At 38.7% G+C, this 19561-nt stretch overlaps 1 protein-coding gene across 2 annotated transcripts; it reads right to left on the bottom strand.

Annotated features, from left to right (window-relative positions):
- Positions 1 to 421: 421 nt before the first annotated feature.
- Positions 422 to 18781, bottom strand: rnf103 (ring finger protein 103). 2 transcript variants are annotated; one of them, XM_030145846.1, is made up of 8 exons: positions 18047 to 18781; positions 17294 to 17442; positions 13579 to 13694; positions 8462 to 8884; positions 8215 to 8347; positions 7949 to 8035; positions 5806 to 6775; positions 422 to 5775 (listed from the first exon to the last, which is right to left on the bottom strand). In XM_030145846.1, the coding sequence occupies exons 1-7, from the start codon at positions 18270 to 18272 to the stop codon at positions 5834 to 5836; spliced, it is 2076 nt and encodes a 691-aa protein (XP_030001706.1). In that variant the 5' UTR covers positions 18273 to 18781; the 3' UTR covers positions 422 to 5775; positions 5806 to 5833. The 2 variants fall into 2 exon arrangements, with proteins under 2 accessions (XP_030001706.1, XP_030001705.1); XM_030145845.1 differs by having other exon boundaries at positions 422 to 6775.
- Positions 18782 to 19561: the final 780 nt, after the last annotated feature.

Genomic DNA, 19561 nt, shown 5'->3' with positions numbered 1-19561 from the left:
TGATAATTCAGCTACTATGCATTATAGAAATTTGAGAAATGTTTGATCAAGCAGTGCTGCATTATGAATAGCAACAGCAAGTCAATATCTGTAAGACAAACAAGCAAATGTCAATGACAGTAGCATTATAAGAAAGCCTACTTCTTATATGACAAACCCAAAAATGCCACTGAGAATACTACCTCATCGTAAGAGCATCTGTAATGTACGTCCACACACCTGCCAGGACACAAAACACTAAGACCACTGAAAAAATAAGTCTGACACAAATATCTGAGACACACCTTTTATTTTTGGTTAATTGTTTAACTTGTCTACATAGAAGTTTCCCTCTCCCTCCTTTTGCACACAAAAAGGACAGGAATGAGCAGAAGGATTACAGTTAAGCATCCTGTAATAAATTACAGTTGTACTTTTTTTCCCCTTAGGTTTAAACAAGTGTGTGGAGTGAAGTATCAGCCTGCTTCAGGTCCACTGCTCAGAGTTCTGGACATGGCAAGATTGAGGCAAAACATGTGGAAGTGGAACTCTAAACTAAACCTATAACAATGCAGAAGACATGTCGGATTAGCAGCAGCAGGTGGTTGCTTTTAAATCTTATCGAGTCTTTTTTAAAGCTACTTAAGAGGAAAAATAACTCTAATCCTGCTCATCTTTTAATTAACTCAAACATCAGACAGAACTGAAAAACACTGATGTCTGTCAGCAACAACTCAAACAAAAGCCATTTTTAAATTTGTTCAATGTTAGATTTAGTTTATTTAATCAGAGTGTTTCTTAGGTACTGCACACAAACTGAAAGCTTATAGACATTTATGGGATGCTCTTCATTTGAAATTATGGCTTTTTTTTATGTTCTGTGCTGCTGAGGCAGGTGTAGGATCTCGGGATGATCTTTTGAATATGAACATGATATTGTTAAGGTTACCGTGGCTTTTTTGCTCCTGACAAGGTACCCAAGAGCAAGGCATATCATCAGGCGAGATATTGGTTGTGCCAGTCAATGCAAGTCAAATGACGAGAATTTAAGAGGATGCACACTCAACAAACCCTCTGTGTTGAGAGGCTAAGGCTGTATCCTTGTATCCTCAAACATTATACACACCGTGTTTGAAGTTTCAGTATGAGATAGTAATTTTCACATGTTCTGGTGTGCTTACGTGAAGTTTTGGTACAAGTCCATTTCTAACCTAATGTGTACCTCTGTAGCCTACATGCAGCAGACTGACTTCTAGGAAGAGAACTAGTTTTTTCTGCAAAAATCTGTATACTTGTTCAAAAGTTCTTCAATAACTCCTCTGCAACAGTGTGCAAGATTGGCTACTTTTTGCTTAGAAATGTAATTATATCCTGCTTCTCTGGAGCTAACACCAGTTTTATTAACTTAGAAATGGCATTGCTAATTTCAACAAATGACCAATGCGCAACACAACAGACTCCAACACAAACTTCACTTAAGAACAAGCACATGCAAAGCTTACATATCAAATCTTTAATTTATTTCAGTTTTAGTAAAAGACCTAATTCACTGCAAATCCTATGGGTTGATGCTAGAAATTACTGGCCAGAAGGACATCTCGTGATTATGAACTAACACAGCTAATAGCTAATGCTGGACACAGTGTGGTCTTTTTTTAACCACTCTAGTCACCCTTAACATATCAAACACAATCCAATTTCCATCCCCGCTACATTTCAGATGAAAGTTTGATGCTTAGTTTGTCTGAATACATGCTTGTGTGCTCATTCACGTGTGTTAGATGACTCCATTTCTTAGACAAAGGCAGATAGGGTTGAATAGTGTTGCTGCTGTAGAGCTCAAGAAAGACATTGAAGAAATCATGAGCGAGCATAAAGATTTTCATGGAGAAATCAACCTGAGTCCTCCACATAGAATCAAATTACAAAGATCATAGATGTAGGCAAACGAGACAGTGGTTATCTTAGAAATGGAGTTAGCTAACACAAACAAGCACCTCCCAACACAAAATAAAATCTGACACAAACTTCAGAAAAGCACAAGCAAATCTTACATTTTGAACATTGTAAAATTAAAAAAAAATGTATAAATTATACTATGAATAAAATGCAGAAGAAAAACTGTGAAATGCTTTGTTATGGATATAACTGCATTTGGAAGTAAGACTGAAAGACTGGGATGACTGCCTGAAAAGTCATTTTTGACAATGGTTCAAATCTGTTCTGTATGTAAAATACCAAAATTTCATGGTTATTTGTGAATTTTCTCTTTTCCTTTCGGTAATTTTGGAGCATGTCAGTATGAGTGCTCAGATCACTTCCTGAGTTTTTATAGACATTCCTTTAAGGCGGTATAGAGACCTACTCAAAACATTAATTTTGACAAAGCACTAAACAAATGACTTAGCCCACAGCTGACTCAGCAGACATAATTATGAGATAAATGTCCAAACAATGTTGGCATCTAAGATCTTTACCAATGGGTAATGGTAAAGAATGGTATAGAATTTTGGTACTGCTTCATCAGCATATAGAAAACAGAACAGCATGGAAATGGTATCAGCACATATTTAAACATAGTTGCTTCTAACGAACCTATCACAACCAAGTACACATCACCGTGGCCGATCCACCAACCAAAGCAAAAGTCAGGAAAGAGCAGCCACTGTGCCATACCGCTGCTTCACAGAGGGAAACAACACATAAGTTAGCATAGCTTATATGAATTTAATGGCTTCCAAATGCTGTAGAATTCAATATCACAGAATGTTTTAACAAATTCAATGCGATTTAAATGTTATTACTGGCTTTTAGAGTCAGTTTGAAAATTTTGCATGGTTGAGGAGACATACTGTGAAAGATTATCTTTTCATTTCTTTATCCATTATAGAAAAGGTCCAAAGTAACATCAACCTACGAAAATGTTCCCTTAAAGAAATACCCAAAAACTGTTTTTTTTTGTTGTTTTTTTAATTATTATTATTGGGCCATTAGGATTTCCATATATATGTGATGTTGGAACTATATGGGTATCACCTCCAGAACCACAGACCCCTGTGACAGGGTCTCTACATGATAGTAACCACGGCACCGTCACCTAAAGGACATCAGCAGCAGCATCTCAACAGATACTGTAAACTGTCTGCTTTGATCAACTCAGAACCAAAAATATACAGACATGTATTTTGTACAAGAAGAAAATTCTGAGCTGAAACATTTTAGACATGTGAGTCTAAAACTTACGTTGTTAAATGGGTTACAGTATATCATCTTTAAAGTCAGTCATGATGCAGAATTAAAAGGTGAAATTGTATTGTTAATTGTGAAAACAAATTCTGAGGTTTTAGTTGCTAGATGCTGCACTGCATGTTCCACCTGGACATTAGTGGTTTCTGTCTTTATGGTGGTGGAGGAACAAACAGTGATGTACGAAATGCTTTACAACAGGGGTGCCTAATCAACTGTGATCCACCAGTTAACTGCAGAGTGGTTTCACCTTGATCGCAAAATTCCTAGATTATTAACATATAATCCATAAAAATCTCTGACATTGTTGTGGTGTGTAAACCTCAATCTCTCAGTTCCAGCATTATCGTTTTGTCAAATGCTGGGGCTTTCTGTGCGAGTTTTACTGTCATTATCTTTGGAAGCAGCATCATGACTTATCGTAATGTAGCAGATACAAAATGGGAGGAAGACTTATTCAATCAAACTCAAACTGTTTCTGACAGAAGTACAAAGCTCTCACCACCTGGACAAGGAAGGAAACCTAGAACAGAGGCTGGTTGGTGCTCATGTGGAGGATACTGAAGCCGTTGTAAGGTGATGCGTTTAATGGCTAACACATCAATCCATGAAAAAATTCCAAGACTATGTTTACGACGCGTCTGCTTTGGTTCTTACATGAGGCCCAGAATTTTAACAGCCTCTTGACTGATTTTGCCAGGTGAAGTCAGTTGCCACATCCTTGTTTAGTGATTGGCAAAGACCCTGATGTCATTGACATTTGTCATTTCTAAGCACAACTACAGTGGGGAAGAAAATGTTGAATGTTAGATCTCAGAAAATTAACTCAACATAAGGAGATATGCCTTTAACCCATTAGCTGGTTTTGAATCAACTGACGAGTAATGTGAAATTGTAACTTGAAACCAGCTACTACACTCCTGATTATGAGAAAATAACATCCTCATTCTCCCAAAGCCAAAGATACAATAAGGTCACCTCTAGATATCACAAAACACAAAGGTGTGCCTTGTGTAACTAAGCATAAGACGGTTACAGTGATTAGGCATTGTTAAATCTTGCGATGTTAAAAAATACAAAAGCAGATTTCCTAAATTAAAAAAAACCCAAAACAAAAAAACAAACAAAAACAAATAGTCAGGCATCCCCAGCTCCAAGCCTTTTTCCCCTTGAAAGTAGTTTGCATCTCTGGATTTAGTGCATTAGAAATCAAGAACAATAATTTAAAGAGATGGTAGTGCAAGTTTAACTGTGGGGTTTAATTGGGTTAGTGATGTATCTGGTAATCTATATCAACCTCACTGTCAGTAAAGCTGCTATTTGCCAGAATATTACAAGTTGGCAATAACCTGGAAGTTCAGGATTCACTGAAGATGATCCAGAACCAGAGCTGAATTCAGCACTGCAGGAGGATTGGAGGTCAAACCACAACATAGCATTGCACAGTTTCCCATGACAAAAAGCCAATGGGACTTTTTCCTGCAAGGAAAAAAGCTCACCAAATGTATTCATATGTGTGTTTTCTGTTGTTGAACAAAAAGTGAAAAAGTGTGAATATTGTGTTAATCACAGGTCTTATTTCTGGCATCTAACCAAAAACTCCACGGAAGACTGCCATGTGGCTTCCAGGAGAGAGAAGTGATAAGTTCAAAATACATCATGAAGCAATACTACAGTAACTTAAAATGCTTGGTTTATGAAAAAAAAAAAAATCACACCTGCAATGTTTCTTTTAATTGCACTTTTGAAAATAAAAGGGGTGTGATTAATTGAATTAAAGTCAAAGCAGTTACCAGATGTAGGACCTGCTTTAAGCCAGTTCTACATGGATAATCAGGAGACAGGATTTGAAGTGATGTGAAGTTGAAGATTCCATCATGATCACGTCAAAACCTTCGCAGCCTAGGGGAATTTAGTTAATAACATTAATAATGTTTTTCCATTTGTATGGTCAGTTCTAAAACCACCTAAGCAAGCTGTAAAGATGACTGACAGTACTAATGCCCTATCAAGCATTGGATGAGTTAATGGTGCTTTTCCACTTGATGGTACCAGCTCAACTCCATCCTACTCTACTTGCTTGGTAAGTACTTTGATTTTCATGTATTTGAGATGGATTATCACAAAACGTATTGTCTAGATGCCCAAGACTGGAAGAACAAATGCCACAATGGTTGATGAGGTTCAATTAGCTTCGCACAGAAACAGCATTAGAAATGTAGAAGTGCTGTTTTCTCCTTGAGTACATTACAGAGATTGTACTGTTGTACTTCCCTTTGAATAAAGAATATGAATAAGTTTCCACCTTTGGTTTCTAAAGAAGTCAAAGATTGTTCATTTCAAATAGTGCCATTTCATTAGAGTGGTAACATCACCACATTATTTTCCAGCTCCAAACTGTGATTAAACTGAACTTTTAAAAAAATTCACAATTAGCCAACCTCTACTATCAACAACTGGTGAACTCAGAAATTCTAGTGGAATTGACAGCAAACAAGTCAAGTGGAGCCAGTACCATGTGGTGAGGAAGCACCGTAACAGTTAGCAGGGCCCTAAGGAGAGAGGAGTCATGAATATGAAGAGGAGGTTCAGCTGATCAACCTGTTCATCAGTCTTGTAGTGTGTTTTCAGTAGAGCTGCTCTGTGCTGCCCTCTGTTGTTTCTTCTTGTAGCTGGGCCAGCGGCACACTGGGCAGCAGTGTCTTCCTGCTGCCAACCACACTACAATACACTGCTGGTGAAAGGCATGGCCACAGGGCAGACCCATGAGCAGCTCATCAGCTACAAAGTTCTCTAAACACACCACACACTCTGAGCATTGCAGGATATTGCAAGGCCAGACTGACCAATCACAATGCTGATGGCTAGAGGCACCCTCAGGTGTGTGGTGGTCATCTTCCTGCACCCACTGAGGTGATGGTGACCTTTTTTGAAACTCAGAGCTGCTGCTGGGGTCCATGCTGCTGCTGTCCTGACTGCAGCTGAAGTGTGACAGACATCTGGCATGCTTTTGACTACAGTGTGGGGAATCACTCCTGCACTCTGTATCTGAATTTGAACCATCGGTCTCTTCATCCGTGCTTCCAGCAGAAGCCTCTCCTCTGTGCTGACCAACTGCTCTGAACCTCCAGGTGGGCAAAGCTTTCATGTAGTCAACATTTACCAAAGGGTGAAGCCAGAGATCAGGGAACGCTAAACGCTCAAACAGGAAGTTTGGATCATCCTCCCAGTCTGAATGGTCGGACGGGACCTGTTGCAACGAGGCGATTGGGTGAAGCAGATAGGAAGTGTACCAGTCCCACAGACTAGCCAGCCACTCCAGGTTAGTTGTGCTGTCTTCTTGACTCCTGACCCCACAGCGGCGTTTCTTCTCAAAGTAGTCAACCAGAAGGCCGTGGGCCAGATATGTGGACAAGAAGAGAGCTGGGTGAGATGAGTAGAAGGTCCAGTCAGCTCGGACTAAGCTGGCCAGTTTTGTGGTGTCAGCGTAACGCAGCAGCTTCAGACTGTAGCCATACAGACTGTCCAGGTATGGCAGCTGGAGGAGGGCCTGGGAAAACAGGTCAATAACTTAATTCATTATTAGGAATAAAATGAGAAACAAAACAAAGTGATTTAACTAAACCATGGTTTGCTGTCTTCTAAGTATTAACAGATTTATCTCTGTTCTATTTTGTGTTTTACTAAATGTGCTAGCATCTGCATTCTGATAATCTAAGTGGCAATTGTTACTAAAAAAAAAATAAAGAAATAAAAGCAGTCATATGCACAGAGAGTGAGTGACATGTAAGGTAAAGCATGGCCTGTGTAGACAGCTTAATTGATTCTTTGCTTTTGTAGCTATGGGTGTTTTGTCTTATGCCACTGTTCTATGATGTTGATAATTACGATGCATTTCTGATGACAGAATCAGCTAAATTCACCTCGGCTTGATTCAGCTTGGGTAGATTTTAGAATCATCACAGTGTGCTTGTGCAGATATGGTACTCCCACAGTGCAGCTGGTTGTTAAAGCAACACTACATAAACATACTGTGCTGCTATGAGCAAGGCATAAATGAAATCGGATGAAAATTAAAATGGTAAGTTATCATCTATGAAATAAAACACTATTTCATAAAACAAAATGTCTTTTAAAGCAAGATATAGTTGAGTTATAAATATAGATATAGTTACAGACAAGAAATAGTTGTTTAGACTTCAAATCTGTGAAAGAGTCATCATTATAGAGCCTACTAGGAGATTGCTAGTTTGTCTTGCTGTCTGACATTCCAGTGTTTCGTTGAGCTGATAAGGTCAAAGGACAAGCAGCATCAGATTCATTTTTGAAAATTAATGCTGCATATAGCCTCTTGAAAATGTGGATTGTTAAACCAACATGTTGGATTATGCCATTTCAAGCAAAAAATAATTTAGCTCCAGTGTGATAGTGTCATCTGAGCTCCAACCTCTTGACCTCCATTGGTTTAACTTCTCGTGTGTCGTCTGTTTTGGCTGAGGTCAAAGGTGCAATGAGTGGGGTCAGTGAAAAACTGTTCTTCAGCAGTGCAGTTTGTTATTCTAGAAACCATCATCGGCAAACAGCAATGACCATAAATAGAATTGAGTACTTAGACATGAACTTACACAGACAGAGAAAATGCAGAAATATGTCCTGTAATGTAATGTCTTAGAGCTGTGTGTGTGTGTATATATGAGTGTGTGTGGTGTCATTCATTTCCTACCAGAACAGGAAGCCAGGATACTAGCAGTATAGAGTTGTAGGTTCCAAGGGTTCGGATTAGAACTACAAATCGTTTCACTGTTGCTCCCTGTGCAAAAACACAAATTACACCTCAAATAAATACATCTTCAAAATGTACTGAGCAATACAGTAACACTTAGTGTCTGTGTTTAGTGTCTGCAGCAAAGACAAACAAAGGGGTGGACAGTCAGAGATGAACTTGAAGCTGTCAAGCATGAGGAATGGATGATAAAAACGGGGGGTGACCTGTGTAATGAAAAGGTCCATCCAGGCCAGCAAGTTGATCAGGACCAGGCTGAGGACAAATAGGTCATTGACCTCTGGCTGGACTGAACGCAGAAACATGTCCATAGCAGCAAGAGACAGAAACTCCCCAGTGCTGTAGAGACAAGAGAAGATGAAATGAGAGAGGAGGGAAAAATAAGAAATGGATGTAGTGTGGTTTATCCGTATACAATTATCAACAATAATCATTTCCGCCTTCAAGCATCACCTGTTGCCATAGCGATATGTGCCCTCTGGCATCTTGAGGATGTAGGCGGGGCTTTGTGTCACTCCAATCTCTGACAGGGTGCTGTGGTTGTCCCAGTTCCGTATGTCCACGAAGATGAACTCTATCCTCCCGGTGAACTTGACTGACAGTGAGGAGAAAAAGGCAGGGGGCTGGGACAGCCGGGCGAAGAGGAACATTTTAACAGGGTGCTCAGGGTCAGAGCGCCACTCCTCCGCCAACTGATCCGACTGACGTAGCGTTTTGATTCGATGAGCCACATGCGAGGTCATCCAGCGGAAGATGTGTTCAGTTTCAATGCGGCGGCCGTTGTATTCTTTCAGCATGACTTTGCCTTTTGACGCTGACGTCTGAGGAACAGACATGATGAGGGTGGAGTGCTGCCAGCCGCGCCTGATACATGATCTGGGACACAAAAACACACTTACGTTAGTTGAGGCACGTGAAGGGGTTTGATCTATAAACGTTCAACTAATTTATAAGTGCTCTATGAAACTGGTACCTAAAAGCAGGACAGAGAGGCTAAAATTTCAAACAAGATGTAGACTAATGTTATGAAGCAAGTTTGAAAGCACAAGAAATAGTTACTGAGATAGAAGAGAAACTATTTTTCAGATATAACACATTTTTATTTGACAAGCGCATACAAAAAAAACACATGTAACACGGACATCAGGTTTCTATAATTACCTCCCCCGTCTTTTTCTTTCAGTTTTTTTTCCCCCAGTACCCACACTATTATTACCCAAGGCAAATCCACAGACAACTCAGTGATATCTAGGGATGGGTACCTTTCACATTTAAACCGATATAGTGCCGATACTCAGTTCCTGGGAACCAGTATACAATGGTACCTGTCTTCAGTACTTTTTGTATGTATGTGTGGTGATTAAAGTCATTTTGTTAATAAAAAAAATTGTAAAAACTTCTGAATTGTGAATATTTATTTCTCAACATCACAAGTGACATAACATAAGATAACACTTGAGAAAAGTTGTGTGGGGGAGGGTAAATAACTTAAAAATAAATTTATGTAACATTTTTCAAACTAAAGTATAACAAACTAAAACAAACCACTCCTTCTAGCATGAACTGCACTCCACATGTTCAGCAGTTCTTTTTCAGAAACACCAACATATCTACTTTTTCTGGCAAGAGTTGAGCCCGCTCCACACTGACTTTTTTTTGACGCCTTCCTCAGCCTTCAGGTGTATATTATGTTTGACTGTTGCCTCAGGTTTGAGGTGTTGCTGTGGCTGGCTTTACATTTAGCATTAAAGATATTGCAGCGAGTACAGTCTGCATCAAGTTTAGCAAAGTGGAGCCACAGCCTCGAATGCTTTCTATTCACCACGCTTGCTGTTATCATCAAGCCGCCACTGATGTAATCATGCTCTTGTGAGTCCAATGCCAATGCTGCGTCAGGCAGACACTCCTCCACTTTCCCTGACACACGAAATGCGAGGATGCATTCAAGTACCGAAATGTGGTACCATTTCACTTTATGTGAATTAATACTAGGCAGTACTGACGGAATTTGGTTGGTACCAATAAAAGTACTGAATTCGGTACCCATCCCTAGATCTGAGTTTTCTCCTGAAATTATGACTGGTCAGTATTCCAGCAGTGCATGGATGATTCTGCATGTAATGATGACCCCGACGTAACCAAGGTATGAAGGACATGAAAATTACATGCTACCGTTTTTTAAAATTATTTTTTTATTCTATCACAGGTACATTTTGGGAATCCAAGTAAATATGCAAGGCAGAGTGTTTCACAAAACTGACTGCTGTTGCAAAATCACTTGTGATTTATTTGTGTTTAAATGGGCAGGTTCTGCATGTAACATGAGTGGACATGATGGGTTACGCACGAAACCTTGAATGCGACTGCCGATTCATGAGAAACCTGCATGTCTGGATTAGAAAAATGAATAGGATTGTCAAATTTAACATAGTGTGTTTATTTATAGTGGTATATAAGACCATTTCAAGTGATGTTTTTAAAATAAAAAGCACTGACACCTAGGTAGCTTTTCCTGTCCCAGTCTGGGTCCTATTTTTAGCCTAAATATTTTATTAAAAATTTGTTAATTTTGGGATGGCTCATAGCACAAATATAATTTTGTTGCATTTATCTGAGGTACATCCTGGGGGTAAATATGTCTAAATTTCTTTTACTATTGGGTCTAAAAAGCTGGTATATAGTGCCAGGTACCAAAATAAACCCAGTTTCATAGAAAGATCCAAGTGGAAAATTAAACTTATTATGGCGAGCATAGTATATGTGGACCCGTGTAAGAGGCTGTAAACTATCCTTTTAAAATGGTGTGGTCTACAGCAGACCCCCCCACAAATTGTGCTGCTGTCCCCATGTGGTTTGAGAAGGTACTGCAGGTAGGCAGTGACATCAATTACAAACCATAAACAAAACATTTTTTTAAGGTGCAATGTAGGAGCCATTCTTTATGTTTGTTTGTTTGTTTGTTTTGTGTCTAGTTAATTGTGGATTTCCGGTTTGAGTTGGGGGGGTGAACGGAAATCTATTTAAGGGGTAGATAACTAGGTCACTGGGAAGGGACGGGGAGATCATACAGTTTTTACCGCTATCAGTTAGAAGTCAGCATCATTTAATAGTCATGTTTGTATTTTAATCTTCATGAGACACATGTGATCATCTAAGAACGTTCAATAAAAGTGAAAAGCTCACTGAAGGATTCTGTCTGGACATTAATTGTTTGGACATTAATTGTTGGAAGCGCGTCAAAAACGAGGTCTCCACCCGCACCCAGCAGTGACAGGTCCGTCACTATATGCAATGTGTCTAAGTGGCACTAGCAGTAAGACTGCAAACTATCTCCAAATGAATACCCAGTGGCAACTAAATGTAACAAGAACTTTGAGCCAGTGTTGAGTCCATTCTCAGCAACATCCAAGTGGGTGATGAATATCACTTGTCATAAAGAGGATGTCTGTTGTGAACTAATATTTTATTAACAATAACTCCTTCTAGCTTTGCAGCATAAATCACTGTGATAGTCCAGACTATAGCTATATCACACTGTGAAACACCATTGTGAGGTTTAGGCCGGGCACCAGTGTTTTTGGCGCCTAACATGAATGAACAGAAAAACCCTGCTGAGATTTCTCCACCAAGATTTTTCCTGAAAATAACTTTAAAAGGTGAGAGCCATCCACTATTTGTGCAATTAGAATTTGTTTCATAAGGTTTGATGCTGTTACCTTATGCTTTTTATTGTCTGTAAGGTGACCTTGGATGACTTGAAAGGCGCCACCAAATAAAATGTATTATTATTATTATTATTATTATTATTATCATTATTATTATTATTATTATTATTAAGTGTGTATGTTTAAACATAAGATATTGCATTATGGGCTATCATCATTTATGTAAGGCTGGCGAGTGGATTTCAGTCTATTCATAGTGATACTACACTCATGTGTGTTAGTCTTGACACAAACATTACACAAACATATGTTAATATGTTTGTGTAATGTACTGGTTTGGTGGTGCTCTAGAAACAATGGTAATTTCAGATGGAGAATAATTAACTATGTGAGCTGCTGGTCCAGGTTCTAATCTCCAATATGTAGTAAGTTTGACACCAACAATTTAGTTACATTAAATCTGCGTATGACATTCGTCACCAATTTTTCATCAAATCTGTAAAACCCGAGTAATAGCCTAAGTATCATGAATCTGTTAGTCTTTCGTGGTTACGCACCTGAATCACTTCCCTCACGGTCAACAACTTCGAAGTGTACTCCACCACAAACACGCCACTTGTTTTACATACCAATCTGAAACCTAAACGAAACCATCACTGTTTTTTTTTCAGAATTCCACACAGCTGTAGTATGGCTGTAGTGGCAACAAACTTGGAAACAGCTTCATTGGTTCTTACTACTGCGGCTGTGTGGAATTCATGATACTTAGGCTATCACTTGGGTTTTACAGCTTTGATGAAAAATTGGTGACGAACGTCATACACAGCTTTAAAGTGTATAAACACTTTGGTTTCATTATGAAACTTTTCTGGGTCAAATAAGGCCACAGTCAAGGTCAGGGGTCAGAAACAATTATAATTTAGCACCATTTTTGATCAGAAAGTAAGAAAAAAAAAACTGATGCCACAAAAAATATTTAATTTTACCAAAAGGTGACCAATGGGGGGTGGCGTATTTACACTGAACAAAAATATAAATGCACAATAAAAAGCCACTCTGAAGTGTGCAGCTTTACTCTACTGGGGGGGGTGTGTCAGAGAACCAGTCAGTATCTGATGTACCCATCATTTGCCTCACGCAGTACAACACATCTCCTTCACATAGAGTTGATCAGGTTGCTGATTGTGGCCTGTGGTGGAATGCTGGTCCACACTTTTTCAATGGCTGTGCAAAGTTGCTGGATATTCACAGGAACTGACACACACTGTCGTATACGCTGATCCAGAGCATCCCAAACATGCTCAGTGGGTGACATGTCTGGTGGGTATGCTGGCCATGCAAGAACTGGGATGTTTTCAGCTTTTGGGAATTGTGTCCAGATCCTTGCATTGGGGCTGTGCATTATCATACTGAGGTGATGGTTGTGGATGAATGGCACAACAATGGGCCTCAGGATCTCGTCACAGTATCTCTGTGCATTCAAAATGCTATCAATAAAATGCACCTGTGTTGGTTGTCCATAACATGTTAATAAAGAAAATCTAACAACTCTGACAGCAAAGCTAGATTATCAAAGGTCTCTTTAGAGCACTGGCCAACTTCAGTCATACACTGTGGTCATGTCTGAGCTGAGTTAAATCCTGGAGATTTAATTTGGTCATTTTGGAGACATTTGGCCCACAGTGACATCTTTGGTGTCCCTGAGGAAGGTGTTAGAATACCAACTAAAACTAATTTAATGTCATTCTGTCACACATCTCAAACTGTGCAGATCTGACATTTAAATTTTGTTTCACCATCAACATTTTCTAAAGCACATGCAGGAGCATGAAGGAAGGAAGATGTGACTTGAATTTTTCTAATGTAATGATGTCAGTTTTGTCATGTCTGAGTTTTAGGGCCCACCTGTAGTCATTAGAACAGTTGAAGGTTCCAGTTCTGATCCCAAATTGAGACACTTTCTGCACCATCTTTCCCCAACTGGACTGACTGAGTAGAGCCTCACGATCCTGAGCGATGACCTGGAGGCCCACAAACACGCATTACAGTTATAAAAATGGTGCACGACTTGGCTGCACTGTTGTTGGCAGGACCATTAGCTTCCACCAGTCTGCACTTGACACCTGGTTACGTGTACTTAAAACTCTGTAAACATTAAACAAGTGCTATGTAGCTGAAGTTGTAAATTCAGACACACACTGGCTAAATGCAGTTTTCATACTCCTTTCCAGACATCTCAGTTTTTTTTTCATGCCATATCAATATCTCAGGAAAACTCTGTAAAATCTATCTATTAGCATATATTACATACATTGTGATACAATAGGGCAATACACACATTTTTTTAAATTTATTTTTTATAAATATACATATACATATATATATATATATATACATATATATACACATATACATATATATACATATATATTATATATATATATATATATATATATATATATATATATATATATATATATATATATATATACATAAAATTTTATATAACACTTAAATGTTTCAGATCATCAAACAAATTTAAATATTAGACAAAGATAACGCAAGTAAACACAAAATGCAGTTTTTAAATGAAGGTATTTATTATCAAGGGAAAAACAATTCCAGACCTACATGGCCCTGTGTAAAAAGGTGATTGCCCCCTAAACCGAATAAGTGATTGGGCCACCCTTAGCAGCAACTGCCATCAAATGTTTGGGATAACTGGCAATGAGTCTTTTACTGCACTGTGGAGGAATTTTGGCCTGCTCATCTTTGCAGAATTGTTGTAATTTGGCCACATTGGAAGGTTTTTGAGCATGAACTGCCTTCTTAAGATCATGTCCAGTCTCCTTCTTATGGCGGAGTCATGAACACTGACCTCAGCTGAGGCGAGTGAGGCCTGCAGTTCTTTGAATGTTGTTGTGGGGTTTTTTGTGATCTCTTGGATGAGTTGTTGTTGTGCTCTTGGGGTAATTTTAGTCAGCCGGCCACTCCTGGGAAGGTTCACCACTGTTCCATGTTTTCGCCATTTGTGGATAATAGCTCTAAGTGTGGTTCACTTAAGTCCCAAAGCTTTAGAAATGGCTTTATAACTGTTTCCAGACTGATAAATCTCAATTACTTTGTTTCTCATTTGTTCCTGAATTTCTTTGGATTGCAGCATGATGTTTGGCTTTTGAGGATCTTTTGGTCTACTTCACTTTGTCAGGCAGGTATATTATAGCCCAGAATTTTAGTAATTACCTGGTGAACATTCTCCCAAAAATATATGATTTTAGAACAAATCCAAAATGCATGAGAATGGTCTACATTCATATCTCCACATTTTCTCCAACATAGCTGTGGTACTGATGTGTGTTTATTTGTAATCCTGGGTGTGACAAAGAATCTAATCAAGTTCTTCCAACAATATAATCTCCAAATCCATGATAGCGTAGAATTTGATAACATTTATTCACAAAATTTCACAAATGTTTCAGTGGCAACTAAGAAAAACGAGGATTCTAGATGCAATCTACCCTGGACCACAAGGAACATTAAAAGTCAACTAGAATATACCAGGAGGAATTTGTTTTGGGATACAGTTTTGTTTATTTAATGAGACCAAACTGGAATTGTTTGGACATATGGACCAGTGGCATGTCTGGGATGTGAAAGGCCAGGCAGTATCATTGAAGATGTGGATCTGTTTCTCTGAAGCAGGAACTGGAAATCTTGATTGTGTACCTGGCATCATAGATTCCATAGGTTAGGAAATACCAGGCCATTTTAAAAAACGAACGTGATGCCTTCTGTAGTGATGCCTTCCAAAGTAAACCTTGATGATCATTAGACTTTAAGGCAAGACAATGATCCCAAGCACAGCTCCAGGTCGACAATTATCTTTCATTTAAAATTCAAAATGAATCCATGACTAGGAATTTACTTTGGATTCAGCATAATCTGAAATGCTTTATCAGATAACAGCAGTAATCTGATTATGAGAAATCAGATTAACACATTTGGATTTCTCCACAATACTCTGATGTCTTCCTGCATGTATACAGGTTAATCTGATATATTTCATTCTTTTAAATCTGTGCATGTATAAAAACAATTAAAATTGTAGAAAATGGTAGTTATATACTCAAACATAAGCGGAAGTCAATAAATAACAGGAAGTTTGATTCTACCATCATTATATACATACGGACCCCAAAAGAAATACGATAATGGACTGGAGCGTCAAAACCAAGGTTTATCGATTATTGGATTTCTGAAGTGTGTGTAAACACTTCAGATCTGATTGTTACAATTATCTGATTACTCCCAGTTACTGGATTTTTAAACAGGCTCATGATTGGGTATAAAAAGAGCATCTTAAGGACACAGAGTTTCTCAGAAGTAAATGAATGTAAAGAAATGGTCTTCTATGCAAACTTGCATAGGTTTGTAATATTCCACCATTTACAGTACAAGGGATAAGGCCAAAAGTCATTACTGAATGCCAGTAGTCTTGGGGCCATCATGCACTACTGCATGAAAAACCAGAAGTGATTCTGTAATGAAAATCACCATATGGGCTAAGGAACACTTCCAGAAATCACGGATTATGTTCACTGTGTTCACCGAGCCATCAGCCATGCAGGTTAAAACTCCATCATGTAAAGAAGAAGCCTTACAGTGCTGTGAAAATATATTTGCCACCTTCCTGATTTCTTACAATTTTGCATATTTGTCACACTTACATGTTTAAGAAAATGAAATAAATTATAATATTAGACACTTCACTTTGTCAGATATGCTCTATTTAATTTATTTGTTTATTCAACTGGTCTGGCAGTAATCAGTCCTGGCTGTGGCTAGTGAAACTGAACTCATTTAAAAAATAAAAAAAAATGGTTCATCACAGTTAATTTGTGATGCAACAACAGGGAGCAATTACTTTTTCACATAGGGTCAAGTAGGTTTGCATATCTTTATTATATTTTTTTCTTAATAAATGAAATTATTATTTACAAACTGCATTTTTTTTTAAAAACTTACTCAGGTCACCTTTTCTTAGCCAAAGCATATTTAAAATGGACTCAGGCAAAGTGGAAAACTTCTGTGGTCACATGAATCAAACCTGAAGCTTTTTTTGGAAAACCTGGATGGTGCATCCTGAGGACTGAATAGGAGAGGGACTATCTGACATCTGATTGGTACGCAGTTCAAAAACAACAAAATATGGCAAATAAGACCCAGGACTGTTGAACAGCTAGAATCCTATAAGCAACAAGAATAACACAAAATTCCTCTCCCAAACTCTGTCAACTGGTCTCCTCAGTTCCAGATGTTACAGACTGTTGTTAAAGTAGAGGAGCTGCAACACAGTGGTAAATATGGTCCTGTCCCACCTTTTATATTATGTGCTGCTGCCATCAAATTCAAAATTACCTGATTTTTTTTAATCATTAATTAATTAATCACTCAATCAATCCATTTTCTCAGTTTATATATCTATGTTTTCGATGCTCCTACTATGAGTAAAATATGGGTATATGAGATTAGAAAATCATTGAATTGTGTTTTATCTTTCGGTAATTGGGGTTATAGCTACATACTTTCCCCTGGAGTTTTTTGGGCTTTTTATTTTTACCTGAACCAGCCAGATCCCGTCCTTAGTGTCCTCCACTAACTCGTAGAAGTGCATCTCTCCACTGAAGTGAGTGGTGCTGGCATCTCCTGCTTCAGTCTGCTCCTTCTCTTTCTTGATAGCTGAGTACAGCTCCCCTTGGGTCAACTCTCCTATGACAATATTCACCACAAATACAGATTTAAAAACACAAATCATCACCCTAAAAGAACAAATAAGATCTAATCCTTTAAAAATCCTAATTCCTTTTCTTGAAGGACTTAAGTTCAAGTTTTCCACAGTCTTTTTCCAGTATCTTTCTTTCCCTCTAGTACTGTGGAAAATAAATGAAACAAGTGAAAAAGTAGGTGTGAATTGTGGTAATGTCTACATTTGTTAGTGATTCTTCAACTATCAAAACAATGTGAATAAATGCTGGAATGTCAGAATGTTAGTTGCAGAAAAAGAACCATAACAATCACTGCTAACAAGTAATGGAAGTTTGCTGACAACATTAAGTCTACTACATTATATTCATTTTGTTGCATTTTTGTGTTATTTTTTGGCTTATCATAGGCACTCAAAGCACTTCATACTGAATCCATTATTCATTCATTCCAGTTACAGTGCTGATGGTAAACTCCAAGTGTATCCACAACTGCCCTGGGGCAGACTGATAGGAATGTGACTGCCAACCCACGCCCACCCTGTGGTCATTGGACAACCTGCTCTACCTCCTGAACCACAGCACGCACGCACGCGCAGCGGTAACGTCACCTGACTTCTCCACCAACTCGCTGACATCCTTCTTCTCAGCCAGTCCGGAGTATCCCAGGCCTCGGCACTCCAGGATGGTCTTCAACTTCTTGTAACTCAGGGTGACTGGATCCACCAGCTGGGTGGCGAATATGCCAGTCTCATACCATACGACCGCCTCAAAAATCCTCGCTAGCATAAACAATACTATGAAATACAAGAGTAAGAAAAACAGCTTTAACCACATCTTAGAACTAGTCGAGGCCGCTGCTAGCACAGGAGAACGTCTGACAGCCGATGTTTGTTTCAGCTGAACAGGCTACATAAGCGGACGACTACCTACAACTTGGTGACAGCTAGCAAAATGACAGCTTTATTAAAGATATTAATCTGCCTGTCAGATTTCCATCATTTGGTCTAAACTAGATAATTCTTTTTCATCGCCTGCAGTTTTTTTCTAGCTGTGGTTTACATTCAGCCCTGCTAACGTTGACAGCTAGCTAATTAGCTTAGCATCCCAGGTAGGCCTTGGGGATGTGATGGAGGCTTTTAACAACCACCACCAAGCGACGGCGAGCCGCTATGTGAGCTGCCCGCAACGCCGTTTGTCTCGCTGAGTGTCCGCTCCGGGGTCTGCGTTGACCCCGCCGTGGTTTCGGGTCCTCAGTACATTATCCAAACAGGATGGACGCTGACTGTCGCTGATTCCCGAATCCCGACCTGCTCCATGGGTGTATCAGTGTACACACGTAACATACGTCACTTCCGGCTCCTCCTCGCATGTAAACAAGCTGCAAAATAAAAGTATAAGGAAAGTTTCTAAACCCATAAACTCATTACATCCATGAAACTTAGTAATGTGGTTATTGAATGGTGTATTAGATTTCCTTTACTAGAATGTAGTCTGAAATAAATGCTTTGTATAATAAACTGCTGTATTGTCCGTCAAATTAAACAAGACTACATATAGTGATTGGAAACTACCAATGTACTACAAGTGACAGAAATATTAAGAAATACAACAAATTACTATCCTCAATCTTTAGATGCTCCTTGGGATGCACCCATGGGTAAAGAAGCCAAAGAAGAAGCCAAAAACACAAGTATTTGATGGTAGTAATGCCAGAGGCGGCCCTCAGTCTCATAGATCTACGTCTATTTCTTTTCTTTCTTTTTTTTTTTTTTTAACATGTCTTGGCCAGCATCATAACAGCAGAATGGTAGTCTGGCTATCTTTTTCTGCTGAACAAATTTGCTTTGCCAAGGGAAACTTCATAAAGTATATGAGGGTCCCCCTACAATGAATTTCTAAAAATACTAGGTGAATAAAATCATTCCAGCACTTATTCCTGTCTAATCCAGTTCAGTCAGAACCTGTAAGTGATCTGGTCCATCTTTAAATTTTCCCTGCAATGTCAGACATGGATTGGTTGAGTTAGATTTTCATATTATTTAATAAAATAATTGATTTCCCTCCACGAACACATTGATTGTGGTAAATAGGTTACACTACCGCTTACCTTGTTAAACAGTGTC

Source organism: Sphaeramia orbicularis, chromosome 10 (assembly GCF_902148855.1).
Source record: "Sphaeramia orbicularis chromosome 10, fSphaOr1.1, whole genome shotgun sequence".
NCBI lineage: Eukaryota > Metazoa > Chordata > Actinopteri > Kurtiformes > Apogonidae > Sphaeramia > Sphaeramia orbicularis.
This window is presented reverse-complemented; position numbering and strand designations above follow the sequence as displayed.